General features: G+C 33.6%; 2 protein-coding genes and 1 pseudogene across 2 annotated transcripts; 2 read left to right on the plus strand and 1 right to left on the minus strand.

Moving 5' to 3' along the window:
- The first annotated feature begins 5,140 nt into the window (after positions 1 to 5,140).
- Positions 5,141 to 8,304, plus strand: LOC145162478 (G-type lectin S-receptor-like serine/threonine-protein kinase At1g11330). The gene is made up of 7 exons (XM_079081613.1): positions 5,141 to 6,496; positions 6,590 to 6,739; positions 6,823 to 6,992; positions 7,094 to 7,304; positions 7,382 to 7,619; positions 7,731 to 7,878; positions 7,971 to 8,304. Exons 1-7 carry the CDS (start codon positions 5,707 to 5,709, stop codon positions 8,262 to 8,264), a joined length of 2,001 nt encoding a protein of 666 aa, XP_078937739.1. The 5' UTR covers positions 5,141 to 5,706; the 3' UTR covers positions 8,265 to 8,304.
- On the plus strand, positions 5,227 to 5,694 carry LOC145163817 (G-type lectin S-receptor-like serine/threonine-protein kinase At1g11300). The gene has a single exon (XM_079082570.1). The coding sequence runs from the start codon at positions 5,227 to 5,229 to the stop codon at positions 5,692 to 5,694; it is 468 nt and encodes a 155-aa protein (XP_078938696.1).
- Positions 8,305 to 8,538: 234 nt separating the features above from the next.
- On the minus strand, positions 8,539 to 10,081 carry LOC145163818 (G-type lectin S-receptor-like serine/threonine-protein kinase At4g03230 pseudogene; annotated as a pseudogene).
- Positions 10,082 to 15,091: the final 5,010 nt, after the last annotated feature.

A 15,091-nucleotide genomic window follows, 5' to 3' on the forward strand; every position in this document is an offset into this window, starting at 1 on the left:
TATAAATTCTTATGAAGTTATATATTCTGAAAGAAATAACATCAAGTAAAGAAAAAGAAACTTGATGAAGAATGGAAACTCGGTTTGAAGCCTGGTGAAGAATAAAAAGTAAGACAATAATATTCGTTCAGAATGGATTAGTATTTTTTTCTGTCAATGCTTGAAGAATGAAAACTCATTACTAGCCCAAGTTTTATCTGATGATTCTATGGAAGAAATTCTATGATGAAAGTCCTTCAGAACCTTGTTCCAAATGGGACGAAGGTTGACATTAGCACAATGCTTGAAGAAGTTGTCTACTATGTGAAGTTCTTGCAGCTTCAAATTAAGGTATATACGCAGTTGTTAAGCTATGATAAACCATACTTCACTTTTTCCATATTAATTTACAGACATGGTGATCGAGGTGACTAATTTTTTACTAACTTTATGCAGTTGCTAAGCTCAGATTACATGTGGGTTAAGGTTTTGAAGAGGAAAAGAAAGAAAACATGGAGGGACGAGAGTATATTCTAGCAGAATGTATTCATACAGAATGCCATTGACATTGTATTCTTATAGAATTGATTTGTTATTCATTAAGAATGTATTTTTTTATTTTATTAGAATGGATTAACAACAACATTCTCTCAGAATGTATTAGTATTTTACCTTGATTTCAATATATCCTTCTAAAAATGTACTATAAAAATTTGAACTTGTATCCAAATTTTTGTTATTCTTCAAGAAACTCATTAAATCAATATATATATATATATATATATATATATATATATATATATATATATATATATATATATATATTCTATCAAAATGTGTATTCTTTTATGATTAAAGCATATTTGTTATTTTTCAATATATTGTTAAACATATTCTGTCAGAATATCGGGGAATTATCATCCTTATAATCAGATTTTTAAAATTAATAGAATCTATTATCCCTTAAAATATGCAATTTTCCTTTTTTAAATTTATGTTAATCGACTAAAATACCCTTAAAATGAAATTAGATGGTATTTTCTAATTATCTTTAATTTAATAATATGTATTATTCACTTTCTTAAAATAAATAAAATGATTGGCTCACAATCATTGCTACAACCACACAATAATTAGTTAGAATAGAATAACCTAAGCATATATATATATATATATATATATATATATATATATATATATATATATATATATATATATAGAGAGAGAGAGAGAGAGAGAGAGATAGGTTCAGATGTTTAAAGTAATTATTGTGTTATCGTATGCATAAATGTGGGCCAATCAAAATAAAAAAAAAATTAAATAATTTAATAAATAAATAAGGGTAATTTAGTAATATGATTAACAACTTCCAAAAATAATCCCTATAATCATGGTATTGACTTGTAACCCTAATTTCTCCAGGTTTTATATCTTTTTTTTGAAACAGCAACGTACTCCAATACCAATACCCCACCATCGCCCCTGACTTTTACCATCCTTCCAACGAAAAGATTCCGATTACGAACCCTAATCCCTCTTCCTATCTACACTTCTTACTTCCTTTGATCCATCGATTTCTATTCAAATCAATCAACCAACTTGTACCAATCAGGTTAGCTTACTCTCTTCTCTTTAGTCAACGTTTTTTTCTCTTCCGATGATCCATTTTTTGTCCAGTTCGAGTTTCTCTGTTGGTTACGAGGTTTATTGCTTTACTTGTTTGATTGAATTATTTTTCTTTCGAGCTTCGTATTCGAGTGAATCGATGTTTGGTTAGATTCGATTTTTGATATAATGAAGTAACATGAAGCTCTGTTCGAGTTAATTTTCACTTAGGGTTTTTTCCTTCCGTTTTTGTTTGTTACAGGAATCGATAACTCAGCTTCATAATTCCAATTCAAGTGGAATTTGGGGGTTTTGAGTGATATGGAGATCATCTGTGTTTCTTTCAAATGGTCTGATTGATGCAGCAAAGGGACCGATTCAAATGGTCTGATTCATATTTCAATTTATGTTCTTTTTTTTTTTTTTTTTTTTTTTTTTTTTTTTCTGATTTAACACTTCATTTATGTGGACAGTGCAGGATCTTGACAATGTTGAATTCTGAAAAGGTATCAAGTATGGTTATGTAGATGATTCAATGGATGATATTGGTGAGATTCCAATTCTATTGGAATGGAATCACGTATTCCAATTATGTTGGAATGGAATCACGAATTCCAATTCTGTTGGAATCACAGAAGTTGATGCTTGAAGAACGGACCACAAAATTGAAACGGACCACATTATTCCTTTAGAATGTATTACGCGTTGTTAGATTTTGATGTTTTTTTCCCGTTTTGAAAGTTTTTTTAGTTTTATTCTTTAACAATAAATGTAATTCTTAACAATTGTTACCCGTATTCTATAAGAAATAATGTATTTTTTGTTTTTATTCTTCAATTGATTGTTCAAGAATTTTTTATTCTACAAGAAGTTCTTCAAGTCATGATCAAGAAATAGGTTCAAGAATATTTTTATTATTTATTGTTCAAGAATACTTTTATTTTTGAGTAAATAATTAAATAAATAAATATATTCTGTCAGATGATCCTATGATCCTTTAAAATATGCAATTTTCCTTTAAAATATGCAATTTTTATTATTTATTAATAGAATCTATGATCGTTTAAAATATGCAATTTTCCTTTATTAAATCTATATTAATTGACTAAAATACCCTTGTAATTAAATTAGATGATATTTTTCAATTACATTTAATTCAATAATATATATTAATCACTTTCTTAAAAATAATTAAAAATTGATTGCCCACAGTTATGCATACAATAACAAAATAATTACTTTGAATAGAATAACCTAGGCGTATATATATATATATATATATATATATATATATATATATATATATATATATATATATATATATATATATATATATATATACTAGTTTATAACCCGTGAGAACCACGGTTATAAAATTAAATAAACTTTTATATTAAGAAATCAAAATTTTTAATCATTTATTTTAAATAAAATATTACTTAAGAGATATTTTTTAATTATATAAAATTATAATCGTTGATTTAAATAAATACATGAAGTTATATCATATCATAATCCGTATTAATTTAATTTTATTTTTTAATCTAATGTAATTAATTTAATATAATTAAATTGAAAAAATTTAAAATTTAATGTAATTGGGGTGAGAAATTTAAATTTTGAAATTTGAAATTAATAATTAATATGTTGACAAGTGGCATGATAGGGGACATATAATTTTAATGAGAAGTTCTAATATAATGCCACTTGTCAATAGGAGATTAAATCTATTCATTTATTAGAATAATGATATATATATATATATATATATATATATATATATATATATATATATATATATATATATATATATATATATATATATATATATATATATATATATATATATATATATGAGTTTATAACCCGTGGAAACCACGGTTACAAAATTAATTTAATTTTGATAGCAAAAATTCATAATTATTAATCAATTGTTTTAAATAATTTATTAATTAAGAGATATACCAAAATTTTAAAGTTAGTTATAACCTCAAATTTAACATATAACTAAAAAAGTAAATGTATCTATAAAAAGTTTAATCTATTATTTAAAACCTTAACCTCATTAATTGTGATAATTATTTGCCTAATATATCTTCTTGACACATGTCATAATATTAATGTGAAGTTGTATTAGAGTGACACATGGCAAAAGGAGATTAAAACTATTCTTTTATTAGTATATATATATATATATATATATATATATATATATATATATATATATATATATATATATTAATGTGGTTTTAGGACGATTTTTGTAAAGTACTCCATTGGTGATAGTTTATGATTTTCTGTAAAGTATGCCATGATGACATAGTTCATTCTTTACCAAATTTAGCATGTTCTTGATGGGAGTAACTTATATAAATAAAAAATAGGGGATTATCGTTTTCTCTCCAAAAGACTGTAATATCTCTTGTGCATTGTTTGTGAGTGACACAAGAGACGTTTTATGTATGTTCATGTCGGTATACGTGCCTATGATATAAGGTATATGTGCCTATGATATAACACACTAACGACAAAGGCAGTTAAACATATATTAGGTCGCAATTAGTTCTAATTGTCCATAAATGGATAAAGAGACGTGAAATAAACACACAAATATTATACCGGTTGTAATTAATTAATTGAAAACCAATTCATTATTTAATAGAAGCTTAAGGCAAACGCCCACTTAGTATAGGTTTTGCCTCTTAGATTGGAGGTCCCGAGTTCTAATATGGGCATATACGAATTGTACAAACTTAAGGATACTAACTGCTAACCATTAAACAACCATTCAATTAAAAAAATCTCAAGGAAATTATTGGAACTCTAGAGCCAATCCAAGGTTGGCATTCCCATGTCTTAGGCGAAGTCTAGGGATGGGAGCCTAGGGCTAATGGATCCCTAGGGATGGGAGACAGGGCTAATAGATCCTAATCCTACTGGGTATTTAAGATACATTTCCTTGTCAATTGATATGTTTATATATTTTTGTTCAATTAGGATTTTGAGAGAAACAATTATGGTGGGATCATGAACTCTAATTATGACATCCCCTAAATTTGACCATTTTTATAAACAGTTAATGCTAAAAATATAAAGTAAATTTTTACGATACAAAGTGCACACATATAAAAAATTTATGACATCACATAAGGTTTTGAAATAACAAATTTTTTGAATTAATAACTTCAATTTTTACGATTCAAAGTGCACACATATATTATCACATGTTAATTTTCTTGATATGATTTATTCAATTGTGCACGTTGATAAATTATAATTTAAAGTGAAAATCAAAATACATTTTACAACAATGAAAAGGTATAGTACAAAAAAATTATGAATGGATAAGTATAGTACAACAAATTATTAATGGACCTACATATAAGCCGGACCTACATCTAAACCAAGTTAAAAATTAATTTATCCATGAGTGAAATAAATATAAAAATGAATTTTTTTTATCAAACAACCTAGATTTCAAATTTGTTTTTTGACACATTTGTCAACAAGCTATAGCAAGTCACCATTGCTGTATATCATCGCCACCTCTCACTCTCACTCTCTTCTCACTTTTGGGAATTGGGAGCGAGTAAGAAATGGAGAAATAGAATCTATAAACTACATGAATTGAAGGTACCATCAATGGAGTGGCTATGTCTTGTGTTGATTATCTCATCTTATGTCTTACCTCTTTCTAAAAGTCAAGACACCATAACTGCAACCAGCTCCATCACTAGCAACCAAACCATAATCTCAGCTGGAGGTACGTTTGCATTAGGCTTCTTCAGTCCTGGTAATTCTACTGGTAGCTACCTGGGGATATGGTACAACACAATCCCAAAGCAAACAGTCATCTGGGTTGCCAATAGAGCATCTCCAGTTCCTAAAGGCTCACCATCAATTCTCAGGCTTTCTGAAGATGGGAATCTTGTGGTTTTAAGTGGAAAAGAGCTCGTCTGGACATCAAACGTGTCTGTCATAAACGCCACAGATGCAGTATTACTTGATAACGGTAATCTGGTACTTAGACATGGTAAAGATGAACTGTGGCATAGTTTTGATCATCCAACCGACACGATTCTGACTGACTTGAAATTTAGCTCCAACTGATGTGGTCAAGAAATGCATCTTACATCTTGGGTCGATGATGAGAATCCTCAACCAGGTATATTCTCACTAGGGATAGATCCAGTTCATCATCAGGTATATATTTGGAAAGGGGATGAACCGTATTGGAGAAGCAATGTCTACGCAACTAATTTGACGTTTGGTAGTGGTTTTATAGGAGATGGAAGCTGGTTTGGCAATAGAGTTATGGATGGAGGATTTCCCGGATACATGAGTTATGTTATCAAAGATGATGAAGATTATATTTTGTATGATATCTCTACAAACTCAAAGAGCACACGGTTTACCTTAGTTCCTCGTGGGCAAATTGAGCTACAGGTATGGATGAAAACGACATGGAATTTTGTATGGCAGTCACCTCGAGCTACATGTGATTTTTATGGCTACTGTGGTCCATTCACAGTCTGCAGCAAGACAAATGAATCAATTCCAGCATGCAAGTGTATGACTGGTTTCCAGCCAAAATCACATAACGAATGGAGTGAAGGGAACTGGACTGGTGGATGTGTGAGAATTAAGGCGTTGAGCTGCGACACGGGAGATGTGTTTTCAGTATATGAAGGAGTGAAGCTACCAGATCATGCAGTCAGCATAGGAAAAATAAGTTTAAGCGACTGTGAATCTGGTTGCTTCAGCAACTGCTCCTGTATAGCTTATGCATATGAGAATGTAACCAATGAACTTACAATAATTTGTCTGAATTGGTTCAGAGACCTTGTGGATACCTCAAGCGACGATTTTACTCTTCATAATCTCTATGTCCGCTTTCGTAGCTCTCCACTCGGTATGTCTACTTTTCTTTACGAATAGCTGTGCTTCATTTGCATTGCAATGTCCTGATCAAAACTTTCTGTGTTCTTCCATGATGAACATGCAGTAGACAAGATACATGCAAATAATTTCACCCACAAAAGGAAATTCAGGAGTGAAGTTGCAGTTACAGTTGCCATTGTTTCTGTAGGAATGCTTCTAATCAGCATTTTTGGTTACTTCTTGAGAAGGAGAAGGAGAAGGCTGATAAGGGAAGGTTAAAATTTAAATAAAGTCAAGATTTTTAAATCAATTCATTTTCAAGATTACCAGTTGACAGTTGTGGCTTATGCTATGCAGAGAGAATAAGGAGGGAATTACTTGGATATGATTCTATGAGCACATCCATTGGAGATGCACATAACAGCGTAGAGCTTGTATCGTTTAGCTTAAGGAGCGTACTCGAAGCAACAGGTTCCTTTTCAGTCGAAAACAAGCTTGGAGAGGGTGGGTTTGGTTCTGTTTACAAGGTATGATACCTTGCTAGCTAGTCCCCAGAACATCATTATTTATTACTTCAAGACATATAATTTCAAATATATATGTAATAAAGATGAGAAAGGTAATGCAGGGTTCCTTGCCTGGAAATAGAGAAGTGGCGGTAAAAAGGTTATCAGCAAGATCATCACAAGGACGCGAGGAGTTTATGAATGAGTTGAGGATTATTGCAAAACTTCAGCATAAGAATCTTGTTAGGCTATTGGGATGTTGTGTGGAAGAAGATGAAAAGATTCTCCTGTATGAGTATATGCCTAATAGAAGCCTAGACAAGTTCCTCTTTGGTACACTTTTATTCCTTTTCATCTGTTCTGATTATATTTCACGCTGCATGATATATTTTTTTATCTATCGTCCCTAGATCCATCGGAGAGTGTGAATCTTGATTGGAGCAAAAGATTCAATATAATAGAAGGTGTAGCTCAAGGACTCCTTTATCTGCACAAGTATTCTAGATTGAGAGTTATCCATAGGGACTTAAAAGCATGCAATGTTCTTCTGGATCAGATGATGACTCCTAAAATTTCAGATTTTGGATTGGCAAGGATTTTTGGGATGAACCAAACTCAGGACAAAACCAACAGAGTTGTTGGTACCTAGTAAGTCCACAAGTCATTCAATGCATCAAAATTACATCTTAAATTAATTATATAGCTGATAATAAATTAGAGATGATGTGTTAATTAATGTCCTTGCTCTCTTGATTTCAGTGGATATATGGCACCTGAATATGCACTTCACGGGAGGTTTTCTGAGAAATCTGATGTATTTAGTTTCGGGGTCTTACTGCTGGAGATTGTGACTGGTAAAAGGAGTACTTCTAATTACATCGAAGGCTTTCTTACAATATTGGAATGGGTAAGTATATATGATGTGTTCTTTTTCAATTATTACATGATAACTACTTGCAAACAACTTCAGTTTGAAGGTTTAATTTGGATCATCTTTAGGCATGGAAAAGGTGGATAGAAGGCAGAGGTTTGGAGTTGATTGATCCTTTAATCAGGGGCACCTGTAGCAATGCTGATCAACAGGCAGTAAAGTGCATAAATGTTGGACTTCTATGTATTCAAGAAATAATGAGTGACAGACCAACAATGTCAGAAGTGGTTGTCATGTTGATAAATGAAAACGCAACTGTTCCATCTCCCAAAAAGCCTGCTTTTACATTACATAGAAGTGCCCATGCGTCAAGTAGATTCTCCAACAACGAAGTTACAGTAACTAATGTAGGGCCTCGATAAAGGGGGGATTTTAAATGCACCATGTATATTCTCATTTGCACCCTAGGCTGAGTTTTTTACTCTGACATCTGTCTACTTCTCATGTCTTTTCTATTGAGCACCCTTTTATTCTTTAAAATATTTTCATACAAATTACTTATTCTATATATAACTAGCAGATAAGATAAGCCGGTTTGAACACAGATTTGAAGATAAAATTGATTTTAGAAATATGTTCTTAAATTGTATGTTTTTTGAATCTTTGGAAATATGTTTGTACTATGTCTTAGGTATGTCAAAAAGTCCAGTGGGACCCCGTTCCCGTGGGGGCCCCGTCACGTATGGGGGCATTTGTTGAAAAAAACCCGTCTCTCATATCCTCATCTAACAACACATTACTTGCTTTCAAATCTCTATGAATAATCCTCAACCGTGAATCTTGGTGAAGATACAAAAGTCCTCGAGCAATTCCCATGATGATATCGAACCGTAAATCCCAGTCAAGAGTCACACAAAGCGTCCTATCTGCCAAAATTCCCATCAAAACAAGAATTTTAGATTTCAAATCCAAAATTCGTAATTACAAAAAGTGATAAATAATTGTGGCTAACCAAATATGTAATGATCCAAGCTTTTATTTGGCATGTATTCGTAGAGTAGTATCATTTCATGATCCTTCATGTTGTATCCCAAAAGCCTAACAAGATTACGATGTTGAAGTTTGCCAATCAACACGACTTCATTTTTAATTTCCTTCAGCCCTTGTCCAGATTGGATGGCCAACCCCTTCACTGCCACTTCACCTAATCCAGGGAGCACTCCCTAAGATAATTACCCATGATTAACTACACAAGTCCAGTTTTGATTTATATTCAATTTCCCTTCTAAAATTTAGCAATCTTTTACTAAGGGTGTAAATCATATGGCCTTAGGGTGATTTTCGTAAAGTACTCCGTTGGTGGTAGATCTATGATTTTCTGGAAAGTATGCCATGAGGATATAATTTATCCTCCAACAAATTTAGTGCGGATAGTCCATAAATAGATAAAGGGGCTTGAAAGTTGAAAGAACACATAAATACTACACCAGTTGTAACTAATTAATTGGAAAACTAATTCAATAATTAATAGAGGTTTAGGGAATTACTGGACGTCGTGAGCCAAGCCAAGGGTGGCGTTCCCATGTATCAGGCTAAGCCTAGGGATGAGAGCGCAGGCCTAGTAAATCATAATCGTATTGGGTATTTAAGATACACTTCCTTGTCAGTTGACATGCTTCAATTAGGATTTTGAGAGAAACGGTTCTCTTGTGGGATCATGAAATGGTTCTCTTGTGGGATCATGAACCCTAATCATCTTATTGCACTACTAGAAAATTGGTGTAATAGCTACAACACAATCCGTAGCTATTCCGTAGCTATAAGCGGATAGCTACGGAAAATTGGTTGTAGCATAATGGCCCGTGACTAAATTATAGCTACGGATTAGCTACAGAATCGCTATGGAATAGCTACGGAATTTTCCGTAGCTAGTATACCAACGGAATAGCTACGGATTTCCTACGGAATAGTTACAATAGTTACAGAACTAGATAACTACGGAATAGCTACGAAACTAAATAGCTACAGAATAGCTACGGATCCAAATAGCTACGGAACTAAATAGCTACGGAAAACCGTAACTATTCCGTAGCTAACTTCGTTTTATTTATAAAAAAAAAAAAATTTAAAATTTCCAATTTTTTGTCAAATACCACATTCAATTCACATTTGTCCCAAATACCATATAAAATATACCAAAAAACATCCCTAATACCAAGTTTGACACATTCCATTCCATTGTTCAAAATATCTTACAAAAGTAAGCACTAATTAACAAAACAAACAATACCAAATGTTTACAAATTCAATTGTTCAAAAATACTTATCAATTGTCCTCAGGTGGATTATCGGGGGGAGCACGGGGTTGATTTCCAGACATATTCATCATCCTCATAATCATTTCCATTTTTTCTTTCATTTGTTGTTGTTGTTGTTGTTCCATGGTAGAAACTTGTGCACGCAACCTATCAACCTAGAAAAATGGCAACACAATTCAATAGTTAAACAATATTAACAATGTAATTTAGTTTATTATAACAATGCATTTTTGTTTATAATACTTATAGCAATATACTTAACTTTTAACTATAATAACAACGTACTTATGTTTATTATCAATTTAATCAATATTATCAGCAAACTACCTAACTTTTAACCATAATAGCAACGTACTTTTGTTTATTATCAACTTAATCAATATTATCAACATACTACTTAACTTTTAAACCATAACAACATACCTCTTGTTGTGTGCTATCCGATTGGGTGGATTGGGAAGATGGTGTCCCATAAATCACAAAATGTGTATCTGATGCTCCTATGCCATAGATATCACCCTTCTTCTTTTCTTTTCTCCTAAGTTGGGTTTCCTCCTATACCCCCGCATCATCTTCATGGTTTGAAGAGTCTTCTCCGTATTTTTTGACCAACCCCTGTAGATACGCCTCCTACAAATTACCAAAACAGTATCATTGTCATGTCCAAAAATACTGAGACAATCAATATACATAAATGATAAAAGATAAGTTACTTCTACTTCTTTGGCAGTTTGTGAGCATTATTCGAGATTTTCATGATCTCCCGCAAAAAAAAAAAATTCGCCTCAGTTGTGCCATGCGTCTTCATGAAAACATCAAATTGTGTGGGTGGCTTACCTATCATCTTTTCCTACATAAAATACAAATTATAATTGATGTAGTTAGTGTTAAAAAAAATTAGATGATAAAATTTATAATTATGATACTAACTAAGTTGTTACGGTGCTCATCAAATCCTATACTACCCGTGGTGTGCCTTGTTGTCGGCCCATTAGCATCTGCGACTTTGCGGTTCTGCTGAGCAATTTTTGAATTCTTTCTCCACTTATCTGTGGACCAATGTTGTGAAAAGAAAAAAAAAATATTAGTATACTAATACAATAGGAAATTAAAACTCAACAAAATAGATAATAATGTATCATATCCATTACATCACACAAACGTAGCCACACATTCTTCGGTACGCGCCCGGGGCGGTAGTTATCCATCCCTTCGAAGTAGGTACAATGACCTGGGGGGACGGTTTCCCATCATTTCGTGCCATGTCCCCAGATTTAATCCTGATACGCTTCATCCGATCCCTTTATCTATCCTTGAGGACACACTTGAAGGCATCAAATATGTTACTATTCTCTAGTGAATTCCACCTGTACATGGTTTGTAAAAAAATACAACGTAAATTTAAAAATACAAACTAAAAGCAAATGATTATAAGATACAATAATTAATATTTAATATATTGCCTTGAAATGCGAAAACATCTGTAGAAGAGCCTCATAGGGAATATCACTAAACCGGGGCCACAGATGATCCATATACTCCCAATAGAGACTAATACACGTGTTGTGGATTTTCCTAGACCCAAACCTACATTGAAAAGAACTATATAAGTAGAATTTTAACATCAAAAATTAAAGTTTTAAAATATGAAAACACTAACTTTTTCCCTTTTTGGCTGATGATGGGTAACAAAGAGTCCTGAAAATCACTCGTATTCGAGTCGTGACCGCCCGTAACACCTCTAGAGGTGGAGCCATGCGGCGTCGGTGGCATGTTCGGTGGCCGTGGCGTATGCGGGGTTTGTGGCGACCGAGAGGATGCATGTGTATCTGCACCCTCAAAATAGTACTCCTCAAATCCATCATGACCACTCGACCTCAAAACCGTTTGTGGGGTCGGCAACTCAACACCTGTATTTGGAAACTAGGGCGTATAACCCATTTGTGGGGATTGGGGCCTATAAAACGTCTGTAGGAGCTGGGGCATATAATCTGTCTGTATGAGCTGGGACATATGACCCGTCCCTCGAGCCGGATGGAGAAGAATCCCAGCCAAGTCTGCTAAAGGATCAACCATGTCGGTTTGTTCATTAATGGCACCCTGACTGTTGGAGCCTGCGACTCCTGTCACTATCGGCGTATCGATCGGTATGAGTGACGTCCTATAACTTGGCTCGTCGGTAGAATTAAAGGATAACCCTCCCCCCTCCTATGCCCCGCACTTCTAGAAGAAGTGTTGGTGTTACACCCCCAAACCGGAACGGCAGAAACGTTTGGGGGTGGATGACTTCATGTATAGTATCACAACCATTGCATTACAGTAATCAAAGTAAACACAACCATTACATTTGTTAAGTAAAATATTTACATCGGTTTGATACATGTTTATAGACATCAAAAGTAAGACAAAGCAAAAGACGAGACTCTATACACTCCGTCTTCTAAAAACTCTAGGAGGTACCTGTCTACTGATTTCCTAAGAATACAAGCAGTTTTGAAAGAGTATCAACATAAAGCTGGTGAGTTCACAAGTATGTTTTTGAAAAGAAAACCTGTTAATGAATCTATGAAAATGTTCATATGTTTCCAAGAAAATCCATTATTTTCTTTAGTTGAAGTATGATAAACCAGTTCTTTCTATGACTACTTAGTTCATACTAGTCACATATAAACCAATATCGAACAGACAGTGGATTATGTGGATCTGCCTAAGTCCACAACCAAACAAGGAACAAGAAAATGAGGCGGAAATCACATATTCCACAGTCTATCGAATATTCTTCATATGTAACCCTGATGCATCAATTAAGGGGTTATAGAACTGACTTTGATTGTTTGTTACTGAATCTCATTGAATGTCTTGTGCATTGTTTGATTGAATAAGAAACCTTTTTTACAAGAAAAACCCTGATTATTACCGGTATGTATAGTAAGTATGGAAAGCTCTGAAAACTGTAATATGTATAGTAATTCTATTACTTTATAAATAAAATAATTAAAGTTATTATCATTCATACATTAATCGTATTTTCTTAGTACCAAATTTATGAGTTGTTATAACCATACTTGACCATTGAATTGCCTGAACGACGTTCTTCAGGTGTCGGAATCGAAATGACTTTGTCACCCAGGCCTGCCGGCCTAACTGTAGCTAGCAGTTATGGTGCAGGATTGTCAATCCCGTATAGATCTATACATAAACTCACGTTCTCCCTCCAGGAGACTCTGGTTATAATCTCAGGACTTTTGTTAGTACTTAGGTAAGTACGCGAATAATGCTCACTCATAAAATGATATACTAACGATTACATGTAGAATAAAATGAATCCATTGAATTTAACTTGCTGTTTGTATATCTCATAAACTACACATTTAATAGTTTATATGTCTGGTTGCATTGAATCTATGATTTGTACATTGATATGTTAATTGTTCCATAAACTATACCTATTATATTTTATATGTTCATTCATGTATTCAATTCATATTTTACATTGAAAGCTCTATGATTATGATGAAAACTTCCCTTACGCTCTGCATAATACAAAAGGGACAAAATATCTACATATTTTATAAAAGTATAGAAACTGTATGATTGTATCAATTGCATCCGTTTTAAGTTTATTGAAATCCTTTTTGCATAAATTTCATAAAATCATTTATGTTTGGCTTGTATTCCCCCCTTGAAAACATTAAAAACAGTAAAGACATAGGGGTATGAACTCACAGTTAGTTTTATGCAAACATCGAATCACCGAACTGGAATGAAGACCCTCGAGTTGTAGTGCGTGGCACTTAACGGAATCCTATTAACAATTAAATACATATATGTATGTAAATTAGCGATTTCGTTAGATAAAGTGTTAGGAAAACACTTGCTTTCAGTTAAGGAATGTTATCGGGACTTGATTGAATCGAGGAAAATGGGTTTTTCAGTATAATTCACTGCTTAGGAAGTGTGTACGGCCGTAAATGGGGTTTACGACCGTGAACAAGGTGTACGGCCATGAACAGTTTCTTGAATGGTATACGGCCTTTGAAGGTGTACGGCCGTGAATGAGTGTACAGTCAATCGAACTTGAAGGTATACGGCCGTACACTCAAGAACAAGAATGTTGAAATCGATGAAAAATGTGTTATGGATGCTCCGAAATGACCCCCAGCGGTGTTTTTCGATGTTTTCTGGAAGAATAAAGGTGATTTAGGGGTGTACGGTCACGAGTCTAGAGAGAGAAGGAGTGGGTGTTCGGCCATAAAAATGTAAATGAGGGGTAGGGTCTTGTATTTATAGGGGTTGTCGTTGGTCGGTGGTGGGGTCCACCCGACATTGGCCGTAAACGAGTGTATGGCCGTACACGGGTGTATGGCAGTGAACTCAAGTCAGGCCGTGAACTCGGTCTTGTCCGAAGGAATTCCCGAAATTCCGCGTGGTTTTGATTCTTTCTCGAATATAGAACTCAAAAATATATAATTAAATGATTTTTTTCCAAACCGAAGGAATTTGATGGAACCCAATAAAATAAAATTTTATTAACGGAAATTAATTAATGGAAACTAGAAAAGGGTTCGGGTTGTCACATCATCCCCCCGTTAGAGGGAATTTCATCCCGAAATTCAGACACAGAATACAAATCATAGACTTGGAAATAGATGAGGGTACTTCTGTTTCATTGAATCTTCGCGCTCCCAAGTGAATTCAGGTCACCGCTTGGCATTCCAGCGAACCTTCACTATCGGGATACGACTTTGTTTTGTTCGCTTTACTTCCCAATCCATGATTTCTACGGGTTCCTCTACGAAGTGTAAGTTCTCGTCTAGTTCAATCTCATCGAGGGGAATCACAAGTGTCTCATCGGCCAGACATTTCTTCAGGTTCGAGACGTGAAAGACAGGATGAATGTTACTAAGTTCTCGGGGTAAAAGAAGTTTGTA

The sequence above is a fragment of the Lactuca virosa genome, chromosome 3 (genome assembly GCF_052849685.1).
Source record: "Lactuca virosa cultivar CGN04683 chromosome 3, Lactuca_virosa_CGN04683_v6, whole genome shotgun sequence".
Lineage (NCBI taxonomy): Eukaryota > Viridiplantae > Streptophyta > Magnoliopsida > Asterales > Asteraceae > Lactuca > Lactuca virosa.

Coding starts and splice junctions, on each gene's coding strand:
- LOC145162478 (XM_079081613.1), top strand. CDS start 5,707: ATGCATCTTACATCTTGGGTCGATGATGAGAATCCTCAACCAGGTATA. Junction 6,497..6,589: donor CTTTCGTAGCTCTCCACTCG/GTATGTCTACTT, acceptor ATGAACATGCAG/TAGACAAGATACATGCAAAT. Junction 7,879..7,970: donor TTCTTACAATATTGGAATGG/GTAAGTATATAT, acceptor GATCATCTTTAG/GCATGGAAAAGGTGGATAGA.
- LOC145163817 (XM_079082570.1), top strand. CDS start 5,227: ATGGAGTGGCTATGTCTTGTGTTGATTATCTCATCTTATGTCTTACCT.